Source organism: Protopterus annectens, chromosome 13.part0, assembly GCF_019279795.1.
Source record: "Protopterus annectens isolate FY-2018-M chromosome 13.part0, PAN1.0, whole genome shotgun sequence".
Taxonomy (NCBI): Eukaryota; Metazoa; Chordata; order Ceratodontiformes; family Protopteridae; genus Protopterus; species Protopterus annectens.
The window spans coordinates 165182520-165194876 of record NC_056747.1 but is presented as its reverse complement, the minus strand read 5'-3'; the positions used below and the strand labels follow the sequence as shown (position 1 = coordinate 165194876).

Sequence of the window (12357 nt, the reverse complement as noted above, 5' to 3'; positions counted from 1 at the left end):
CATAACTTCAGCTAAGAGGGTGTCTGAGCTACAAGCCCTGTCAGTTGCTCCCCCATATATGGTCTTTCACAAAGATAGTGTGTCTCTTAGAACGAATCCATCTTTCTTACCCAATATTTCCACTGATTCCAATTTGAACCAATGTATTCAGTTACCAGTTTTCTTTCCCAATTATTCCAGTAAAGGAGAGTACATTCTGCATACTTTTGATGTACACAGGTAATTGTGATTTTTATCTGCATAGAACAAAGGAGTTTCTGAAATCATACAAGCTCCTCTTGAATTTTTCCCCATATAAACGCGGCCTCCCTGTTTCTAAAATGAGTGTGTCAAAATGGGTCTCCAGCTGTATCTGTACAGTCTGCACCAATAAGCATGTTGAAGTTCAGGAAAGGTTAGAGCTCATTCTACTATGTCCGTATCTACCTCTTCGGCCTTCATGGCCAGACTCTCCATTGATGATATTTGTCCTACCGCCACTTGGTCTACTCATGACAACTTTATATCTCATTACAAACTGGATTTGGTTTCCAGGAACAGGGCTTCCTTTGGTTCCACAGTGCTTTGACATGTCATTCCTTGAGGCCTCCCAAGGTAAATTGTAGCTGGGGACTCTGACACTACTGTGAGGAATAATGACACAGATAACATCAGATAAAGAGTTATGTACTTCCCATAACTTGGCATCTGTATTATACTATGTCATTATTCCTCACATTTTTCTCCCACCATCCGCTTTCCTTGTTAGATCTTCTAAGGAAGTTGGACTGTTGTGGATCCAGGACTATTTTCCTTTCTTCCTTTTGGGTCGTGGCAATACTGACTATGTTAGCAAACTCGATCTGAGGGTTAGAGCGAAGCAGGGGATTATGGGGGAGGGAGGAGCTTGAGCATTGGATCTGTCTAAGTTAAGGTTGCCGGCTTGGATCCGATGTCTGATCCAAGACCATACTGTGAGGAATAATGACATAGGATAACACAGATGTCAAGTGCATAACTCTTACTACATTACAAAAAAATACTTTTTGTAAATAAAGAACGTAGCAAGCCAATTTCCACAAAAGTGAGTGTACAGTAAAAAAAAAAAAAATCAACAAGTAAAACCGGCGTTACCTGACTTTTAAAACATGCACCAAACTTTTTGTCTCTGTTTTTGCAGCGGGGCAATCGCCCCCTGCACCCCCACCCCCTCAAATTAAATATACCAACTCTGAGATCACACTACATTGAGGAAAAGCATAAACATTGGTATGAATATTACTTTATTTTTCCCCAGTTGTTGAATGATGGGCGGTGTTTAGGTGGGAGTTTGTGCTACGAATTCTGTGTGGTATATACTGATAAACTAGCATTCCAGAATGGCCAGCTAAAACTTTTTGACAAGATTACCTTTGATATTTAGGTACTTCAGTTAATAGTTATTTTGACAAATACACGATTAAGTGATGTAGACCCCCCCCCCCATCTGAGAGTGTGCAGTGGTGTGTTTGCTCTGCCTCTACTTTCAAATAACTTTTAAGTTGTTACCCACATCTGCCCAGCTGCGCTGATGTCCTGGAATTTTGTGGTCTCCACCAGCAATGGCAGAAACATGCCTTCAAGCATGTCTTCCTGTTTCCTGCACCCAGAGAGAAGCAAACAAGAATGGCTTTGTCATTTATCACTCTGTCTCAACAATAGTTCTGTCATCCTGGCTGATGATCAAACTGATTGCCCAGATTTTGGTCCGTGCTGTATACCTCATTGTCAGAGAATTGCCTCATACTTTTCAATACATGATAAATCATGTTACAGTAGTGAAACTTACATAATACATTTATTTCAGCATACACACCGTACATGTAGAATCTTCATTTAAGATCACTGGTGCAGTACAGGCTTCTTGCCTTAATACCCCACCATTCAACCCCAGCTAATTCTTTTCACATACTGTCAAAAAAAGTGGTTCCCTTCTCTTTCTGGGTAGGCACTTTTACCTTTTGCATATCAAATTTTCTTGAGAGTGACACTTGCATAACGCACGGAGTCTCAGAAGTGTCACTTGTTGGCTTTTCTAGGACACCACCCTCCAAAAACAGGGAAGAGAAAATTCATAAAGAAACTGAAAAAGAACTGAAGGAACCCTGAACTCTGTTGTCAAAAACACAACATCCATGGGACCTGATAACATCCCAGGCTCTGTCCTACATGTGCTCAAACAAGAATTAGCAATGCCATTAGGTACTCTTTTCAGTCATAGTCTGAGCTCTAGTTTCATCCCAGCTGAATGGAAAAACGCCATAGTTATTCCCTTGCACAAAGGTGGTGCTTCCACTGACTCCGGGAACTATAGACCTATTAGCCCAGACTAGCCTTATCTGCAAGGCCATGAAAAAGAATCATCATGGACCTTATCAACAAAGACATGTGTAACCTCCAAACACTTGACCTTACTCAATTTGGATTTGTTAAAAGAAGATCATGGCTATTAAACCTGGTGGACTTCTTTGAGACGGTCACCAAGGCCCTTGATGAGGGGAAATCTGTGCACAGAGCCTACCTAGACTTAGCTAAGGCTTTTGACACTATCCTCCACTCAGGCATAATTGGCAAACTCGTATGTCATTAGATGAGTCACTAACTGGCTCACTGATAGAACCCATGTAGTCAAGAGAGAGGAATCCACCTCCAACAGCAGACCTGTAACCAGTGGTATTCCACAGGGATCAGTCCTGGGACCTCTGTTGTTTGGAATCTATTTCTTCGAAATGCAAGCTAAAAACTAAAAGTCTGTGGCTGACACAGTTTGCTAATGACTGTAAACTGGGGAGCGGTCATAGGATCTCCAAATGATGTCGACATCATACAAGAGGATCTTACACACACAAATGACCGATGCCAAAAATCATGGCCTTAAACTCAATGCAAAAAAAATGTAACATAATCCCTTTCAGTAAGAGTGATGTTCCTGCTAACTACGACATCAATAACAATACCCTAAGTATGCACTCAGTGGTGAGAGGTCTGGGCACACAGGTTGACAACAACCTTACCTTTGATCACCCTGTCTCCACAGTGGTAAGAAGGACATTCTATATCGCTCATCTCATAAGTAAGGGCATTGCCTCCAGAAAAAAAGAAGTTATAACCTCCCTGTACTCTTCTCTCATACAATGTTCCTGTTGGTATGCATCTTTCCAAACACCTGCAGCAATTGGAGAGACCACAAAGGTTCCTCACAAGGGAAATTCAAGGTCTTCGGCATCTCTCCTATGAGGACCGTCTGAAATCACCGTCACTTTATTCTGTTTCATACAGACTGCTCAGAGGTGATGTCTGCCTTGCATATAAGGCAATTTTTGACATTGCTTTATTTCCTTTATTGGAAATGCATATCCACAAGTCAAATGGTAGATAGGTTACTTGCTCTAATGAACTTAACCTGGCATGTGACATTAATAGAACCTGCTGGAGGGACAGATTACCAGGGGTTACCACACCTTTGGAACAGACTCGCGCTTCATGTCAAGCAGAGCACCTCATTGGCCCTCTTCAAATACAATCCGAATGATTGGATGGGCAACCGTAAGTTCACCCCAGGGGTTCCACCTGTGTCTCTATTGGACAGGGGTGACAGGTGCTGATCATGGAAATAAGGGAAAAACTTGGCTAGGTTTATAAGGGCCCTAGGGTCATTAGCCTAGTACCCTCCTATGATGCTAAGAAAGGCATAACTGTCTGTCTTTTTTTATGCCTTATGTCCTGTTAATGTCATTGGCATCAATGCTGCAGGTTAATGCTGAGGTTTACTGTGGCAAAGGTTCAGGGTTTCGTCTTCCACTCTTCTTATAGCATTTGCTGAGCTGTGCTTGCCCAGGATCTTGGAAGTCTGAACAGTGTTTTAAGAACTGAACAATAAGAAGAGAGCTGCATTGATTTTGGAGTCCAGGAGGCATTCCAAATAGCGTTTGTTTTTGTAAAAAAAAAAAAAAAAAAAAAAAAAAGACAAAAAGTTGCACTGAGCTTTGCTAAGTGCACCCCTGCCATTGGACTCGCTCATTAGTGGGTTGTTTTGCTCAAGAGTTTTTTTTTTCTTTATAAGAAGTCTTGATAAAGGAAATGGGCCTTATTGCTCAAATCTTCTGGCTACAATAATCGGAGCTAAGGGCAGTCACTGTACCTAAACTGACAAATCCAGATGGTACCATCATCTGATACCCGACACCCTTCAACTTAGAACTAACCCCACTACCTCCCCCAGCAGTATAGACACCTCCTGTCCCTAACATCACTCCTGTCAATTCCATGAGCCAGCACTCCCCCACAATGTCTGTAGCCATCCTGATTGAGATGGTATCTTCAGACAGTTTAAAGGATGTGCACACCTCCAGACTGGTAGCCCAACATAACGGATCTGAGATGCTTCATGTGCAGCTAATATTGGGTAAGACAGCAATTCAGATTGTAGCCTGCTATAGGTCCCCAACCATGTCCTAAGACTCTCACTCTATGTCCCTACATGGAGAATATTACGGTCCAACCTAACACACTCATAATAGGTGACTTCAATTACCCCTCCATTAACTGGGAAAACTACTCATGTACCAATACACTTGTCCAACGTTTCCTGGAATTCATTTATTCCAATGCCCTAGACCAACTCTTTCTTACCCCCACTAGAGGTAGCAACATCCTTGACCTGGTCATTACTAACCTGGACGACCGTTGCTCTACACCAATAGTCAACTCCTCCCTGGTTAGATCTGACCACAAACTAATCACCTTGAAAATCCACATCCCTCCCACAAAGGTAACCACCATGAAAAACTTCTCCAAAGCTAACCTTGGGCTCCTAAAAATAGAGGTGGCTAACTTCACGGTACCTGTGCAAATGGAGAATAGTTGCATGACCACTGAATTATACACCAATGCACTGTACGAACATGTACACAAATGCATGGATCTCACCATATCCAATAGAACCAAGACGCTGTCCTCCAAAAAAAGGAAGCTAATCTGGTGGTCCCCTGCCATAAACAAACTCTACAACAGAAGGAGGAAACTGATGCAGAATAAGGTGAAGTCCAAAGACTGGAAAAACTCCCTGATCAGCCTAAACAAAAAGTTGAGATCCCTCATCAAATCCTCTAAAGCTAGCTATGAAAACAGAATTGCAGCAGATGGTGAAGATAACCACAAGGCCTTCTATAGTTATGTAACGTCTCCATGTAATACCCAGATTTGCTCTGAGCTATTGCACAATGATACCTCCTATACCGAGCCAACAGATGTTGCCAATATACTGGCCGACAGATAAATTGTCAACTTTACCACCCCCCCCACCTCCCCAGGACCAATCACAATGCCGGGCATCCAGTATTACTGCTGCTCAGGTTAAAACAGCACTGTCCAAGGCCAAGATTACAGCGTCTGTGGGACCTGACAACATCCCTAGCTGTGTTCTATATGAACTACAGAGTGAACTGGTACCTCACCTGTGTGCCCTGTTCAATCACAGCCTCACCTCAAGCATTGTCCCTACCGAATGGTGCACTGCTACAGTCATCCCTCTTCACAAAGGAGGAGTGACTACAGACCCTGGGAACTATCGCCCCATTAGCCTGATGAGTCTGATAAGCAAAGCTATGGAACACATCATCATGGACCTAATAAACAAAGATATAGGGAATCTCCAAACTCTGGCTCCCCCACAGTCTTGTTTTAGTGAATGGTAGATCATGGCTGCTCAACTTGGTCGATGACTTTGAGTCAGTCACCAGAGCTGTGGATGAAGGCAAAGTGGTTCATACAAATAAACAACTCTGATCCAAAACAATACCAAAACAGCAAAATCTTCATAAGTCAGGAATCGAAAAACAGGAACCAAAGTCAAATCCAAAAGCAAACTTCTTTAAATAAAGAATAAAGAAGTTTGCTTTTGGATTTGACTTTGGTTCCTGTTTTTCGATTCCTGACTTATGTAGATTTTGCTGTTTTGGTATTGTTTTGGATCAGAGTTGTTTTTATCTGAAGGTGTGTGGAGTGGAGTTTGTGTAAAGTGGTTCATACAGCCTACCTTGATCTGGCCAAGGCCTTTGAATACCATTCCCCACTCAGGAATGATAGAAAAACTCACTAAGCTAGGCATCAGCCCCTATATCACTAGATGGGTTGCAAACTGGCTCACAGATAGAATCCACAGTGTGAAAGTAGCTAACTCCAAGTCAGACTGCTGACCAGTCATGAGTGGAGTCCTACAGGGTTCGGTCCTGGGTCCTCTCCTGTTTAGTATCTACTTCTCTTAAGTACAGGCCAACATGAATGGTCTCTGGCTGACAAAGTTCACAGATGATTGCAAGTTAGGAGCTGCTATTAACTCCCCAAATGATGTTGACATCCTACAGGAATCCTTGACTGAGACAAACGACTGGTGTCAAAACCATGACCTTAAGTTCAATGCCAAAAAATATGTTGTCATCCCCTTTGGAAAAATCCAGTTCCCATGAATTACCACATTGATAGTAGTCGACTGAACGCAGAAGGCGTTATAAGAGATCTGTGAATGCAGGTTGACAGCAACCTTTCTTTTGACCACCACATTACCACTGTGGTCAGAAAGTCCTTCTATGTGGCACATCTCATTACTAAGGGTTTTGCATCCAGGAAGAAAGAGGTCATTGTCTCCCTCTACTCTTCCCTCATTAGGCCAGTCATCGAGTACAGTGCCCCATTTAGCATGTACCTCACTAGACACCTGCAACAACTGGAGAGGCCACAAAAGTACCTCACAAAGAGGATCCTAGGCCTTAAATACTTGTCCTATATGGACAGACTCAGAGACTCCTACTGTTCTCTGTCTCATATCACCTACTTAGAGGTGATCTCTGCTTGACTTACAAAGCCATATCTGACCCAGCTCTTTTGGAAATGCTACAGCTAAAGAAATCCCAATCCCTCCGCACCACACACTCCAGAGACCTCAACCTCATTACCACAATCATCAGAACATGCTGGAGGGACAGGTTCATATCCCAGAGACTGCCCATGCAATGGAATAGACTTCCCATACATGTCAAGCAGAGCACTTCACTGGCCCTCTTCAGGAAAAATCTTGATGAGTGGATGTGAAATAGAAAATTCACCCCGGGGATCACTCCAGTGGCTCTACTCGACAGAGGTACTGGGAACTAAGGTCAGGTGGGACAATGCCAGGGTAATCCTGTGGGCTAGACTTGTAAAGGCTCCAGGGCCATTAGCCTAGTACATATCTATGAACTTATTGCTAGGAGCCTAAACAAAATCTCTGGTAATTGCCTATGAGCTTTCCTCACGTTGAAGGATGCAGATGTCTGCATGATGACCAACACATAGTTTACATCATCTGAGAATACTCTGGCTGTGCTGGGCTTAATGCCTTCCACACATTTAGACCAGCTACTCTAGAGGGGAGAAAAAAGGTGGCAGTATCCTCATGTATATGAAGTGGATTGCACCTAGTCAGTTAAGCAGCATTATGCATTAGAACATAATGTCCAGCTCACCATCAGTTAAGTCCCTTACCACATTATAGCCAGTTACAGAACTCGCGCTGTGACCAAGATAGTCTCAGCATTAAACTCAATACTTTTTTCCTGGCTAACTTTAACTCTCGAACCATAGACTGGGGAGTGGAACACTACTACTAGTGGTCTTAATACAGGTGTTCTGGAACACCTAGTGAGAATACCCACCAGGGACAAAAATAAAATCCTTGACCTTATCCTTTTTAATCTGGGTGTTCTGCACCCCTGGGGTATTAACTTCACTCATAAGGTCAGACCATAAATAAAATCCTTGACCTTATCCTTTTTAATCTGGGTGTTGTTCTGCACCCCTGGGGTATTATCTTCACTCATAAGGTCAGATCATAAAACTGTTTCCCTTGAAATAAAATTGAAACCTGAGATCCCAGTAACCCCTAGAATCTTTAGAAACTTCTCCAAGGCAGAATTCCTACTTCTAAGCAATACCCTAGTAAGTTTCAAATCCCTTAAGCTGTGCTGAGTGTGTGAAAACATAACACCACTAACTTACATGTCAGCAACTGTGTAGAAGCAGCTGTACCTTCTATGAGGAAGTGTAAGGGGCAACCGGAAGATAAACCAGTTTTACAGTCATAGGAAGAGAATCACAGAGAAATGTCACGAGTAACCCAGCAAAGGCTAGAGCCATCACTATTACAATAAAAAAGGAACTCAAGAGTGTAATCAGAATTACCAAAGACAAGTTTGAGGGAAAGATAACCACTCATGTTAAGAACAATCATAAAGCCTTTTTAAACTGTGTCCATAACCTCACAGTATATTTAGCAGTGTGCTGAGCTGATTGTGGACAAATACTACATTCACTAAAGCTGAAGACAAACTTAGCAGCTGATATATTCAACTTTAACTTTATCCCCTGTTATCCATGTGGGACTAAGTCCTGAATGCACTGTCAGAAGTCATAAATACTGCTTTGATGGTCCTCTGACAGTATCCCATGATGTTTGTGAAATAGCACAAAGCATGTTTTATCTGTACCCCTAACAGCACTGTTCAACCTCAGCCTCTACAGAGGATTTGTACCAAGTGGATGGAGGATATATATATATATATATATATATATATATATATATATATATATATATATATATATATATATATATGTATGTATATATATATATATGTATGTATATGTATGTATATATATATATATATATATATGTATGTATGTTTGTTACCCTAGTAATTACCAACCCTCAGTGACTGACCAGCCTCATTTTTAGGCCATGGAAAGGCTCATCATGGAATTAATAAGGACATAGGAACCTCCAAATACTGGACCCATCCCAGTTTGGGTTTGTAAATGTTGGTTCTTGCTTACTCATCCTAGTAGACTTCTTCGAAAAGGTCATCAAAGCATTGGACAAAGGCAAGACTGTGCATACTGCTTACCTAGATCTGGCCAAAGCTTTTGACCCAATACCTCATTCAGACATAGTGGAGAAGCTTACCCATTTCGGAATAAACCCGTATGTCACCTGGATTGCCAACTGGCTTACAGGATTCAGTAGGTTAAGATAGGGGAAACTGCCTTCACAGAAAGACCAGTCGCCAGTAGTCTCTAATAGGGCTCGGTCCTGGGACCTCTCTTGTTCTGTGTCTACTTCTCTGAAGTAAAGGCAAACAGCAAAAGTTTATGGCTGACAAAAATTTGTGGATGATTGCAAGTTAAGAGCAGTCATTGAATCCCCAAATGACTCAGCCATTCTGTAGGATGGCTTGTTCCAAAGTAGCTGATGCCAGAGCCGTAGACTAAAACTAAATACCAAAAAGTGCATTATTGTATCCTGTGGGAAACCCACCACCTCAGGAAATTACCACTTTTGACAATACTCCCTTAAGAGTCGACCCTCTAGTTCAGGATTTGGAAACATTGTGGTAAGCTGCGGTGGTGCAGTGGTAGCGTTGCCCCACAGCAAGAGGTTCTCCCATTCGATTCTCAGCTGGAGTGCATGTCCTCCCAGCAGTTGAGTGGCGTTCAAAAGACATGCGTAGAATGGGTGTGCCTTCGCTGAAGGTTGGACGTCGAGCTGGCACCTCGGCACCCGTGAAAATCTACTGCCAATCATTAGCAGACTGGAGTTCCTCTGTGGCAACCCTTAACCGGGAAAAGCCGAAAGAAGTGGACAGTAACCTAGCATTTGACCAGCATGTGTCCACAGTGGTAAGAAAGTTCTTCTGTACTGGTCAGCTTAAGGATAGACTTTAGGCCAAAGGATGTCATTGACCCCCCTTTACTCTGTTCTCATCAGAACAGTCATCAATTATGATGCTCCCTTTGGTATGTATGTGACCAGGCATATTCAACAACTTGTATGGCCAAAGAGAGTACAGGACCTAAAACACAAGTCCTATATTGACTGTCTCAAAGCACTCTCACTGTATTTAGTATTCTACAGACTACTGAAAGGGGGGTCTGTGCCTGACTTACAAGACATCTTTTCATCCAGTACTGCTTGACCTACTGCACATCTGCAAGTCAGATGGTGTCAGAAACGTTCATGCCAGGGGACCGAACCTCTTCTGTAACTTAAAACAGAATGGTTTGGAGTGAGAGGTACATCTCTCAAAGGTTGCCACTACTTTGGAACAGTCCCCCTTCTGTGTAAAACAAAGAACATCCCTGTCCCTATTCAAGCTCAACCAATAACTGTGGATGAAAATGAGGAAATTTACCCCACAACTGCCCCCTGTGCTACTTATGGGCAGAGACGGCTCTAAAAGACTCTTGCTACAGTATGGGACCTATGAATTCTCAGTGGTATTCTCTAGAAATAATCACCATCTCACCCAGAAGTAATCACTATCCTTTGGATAACCATTGGGACTAGGAATAGGTAACTTTAATGGGATAATGATTTAGGTTTCAAATGGTGCACAAGGACAGTTAACCAAGTATTCACCTGTGAACTTGTGGGGAGGATGCCTTTCTGCAGCCATGTATAAAAATAGTGGAAATTGGACTGTGTAGTTGTACATCCTCATGCAGCTTAATTCCAAGTGCTACGAATGATACAACATTGATCTTAAATATGCAGTGTGAATATATATGCAAGCAGTTTTTAACTTATTTGAAGTGGAGAATCATTTGTTATTTTGATGATCTGATGTTTATAGTTATGGAATATTCTTGAAAGGGCTGATGTATTTCAGCTTTAATCCTTTGATGGTAATAGTGGTACAAAAAGAAGAAAGGTTTTTATGTCAAATCTTTGCATTTCCGAAATGTTGTAGTAGTAGGGCTCAGTAAGATGAAATTGTTGAGTGAAACACCATTTGATACTGCTGCATTTGTTAAACTGATAGGTACATTGTTTATGGTTGTATGCCCTCTTTAGGATGAAGCCATAACAGCAAAACCTCAGAAGTAAGAGTAGTTTTGTCAGCTGTCTCTTTTTGGGGTGATGGGTATGGGTTTTGTGCAGGATGCCAGCTTCTTCCACTTGAGGGTAGAGTCTGAAAGGCTTGCTGCTGGAAGGTAGATTGTGTATGGTGAGGTTGCGGTTGCAATACACACCTGCAGCAGAGTGCATACCATGCTGCTTACAGGTGTCTTACTGTGTATGTATGCACCAACAGAATTAAAAAAAAAAAAAAAGAAGAAGAAGAAAAAATCTTGCTTCAATGTGTCTGATCTTTGTGACTGGGGCCATTAAATACATTTGTTTCAGGCATGCCATAAACACTCCATTTGTCTCATCAGGCCAGCTACTGTCATTTCTAGCAGTACTGGTTTTGCTTTCAATTTTTGCAAGTCATATAGCCTTTTTATCAAATAACTTTCAAATACAGTGTCTAGAAATGCATTTGTCACTTTTATTGCCTTAGACTTTATTAACATCATTGAAAATATTTTGGATAGTAGTAATGTAATAGTATGCAAGCAAAAAATACCAGAAAGTACTTGGATCATTTGTATATGCAGACTTGCAAGAGCCTTGTGATAGGCAGTTAAATGTATGTTATTTTGAGAGTACAAGTAAAATGACCAAGTTTACTGTTTGTGAAAGAACATAATTTTACTGTTTGCTGATATGAAAGAAACGATTAACTGGCTTCAGCTTATTCTTTTATCTGATATTTGCACAAAGTGCGGGTTTACATCTGGAGTTGACACACAAAATGTAATCATATTGAGCTGTTTGTCACATTTTTAAACCTTTATGCTAATTTAGTAATGGCTGTTATAAAAATACTGAAGCAGTGTTTTTAATGTTTTAACTATTTAAATTTCTAAGACTTGGTACAATTTTGTTTTTCTTTTTTTTTTTCTTCTTCTTAACCAGCATTGCCACGGCAGCACAATCAAATGAGCCCTGGAAACCAAGTCCTTAAAGAACGAAACACTAATGTGAGGAAGGATGTGAGCGTTTCTTCTACTGTGTCTGCAGTGCAAAATGTACAGTTGGAAAGGATCATCACAAATGCCAATGAACTGGAAGCCCTTGATCAGTACCTAATCAAGGTGAGCACACACTTGCCTTCCATTTATTTCACATGGCAAACCTGGTCACATAGGCTCTCTGTAGCACTGTCGAAGTGTTATACACTGGTGTTTCAGCCAGTAGGAACTTTCAAGCTCTTCCATGGTCGTAGCAGGGCTTCAGCAGTAGTCTTAGAGTATTACACTTTTTAAGTTTTTGTTTGAAAAGAAAGTAAATTAATTATACTGTCATCTCTGGAAATGCTTCTGTTTTTATTTTTATTTATCCTTTGTTGATTGGGTTAGTCCCACTAGGCTAGTATCCTTTTTTCAGGGTTGCGTTTAATCAGCATTTGTAAGAATACTTTTAAA

General features: G+C 41.5%; 1 protein-coding gene across 1 annotated transcript in view; it reads left to right on the top strand.

Moving 5' to 3' along the window:
- Window positions 1-12357, top strand: part of MYO9B (myosin IXB) — a 1188949-nt gene that overhangs the window by 810943 nt on the left and 365649 nt on the right. The window contains exon 26 of the mRNA XM_044054768.1: window positions 11849-12027. Within this exon, the coding sequence (XP_043910703.1) occupies window positions 11849-12027 (179 nt within the window). The remainder of the gene's footprint in view (window positions 1-11848; window positions 12028-12357) is intronic.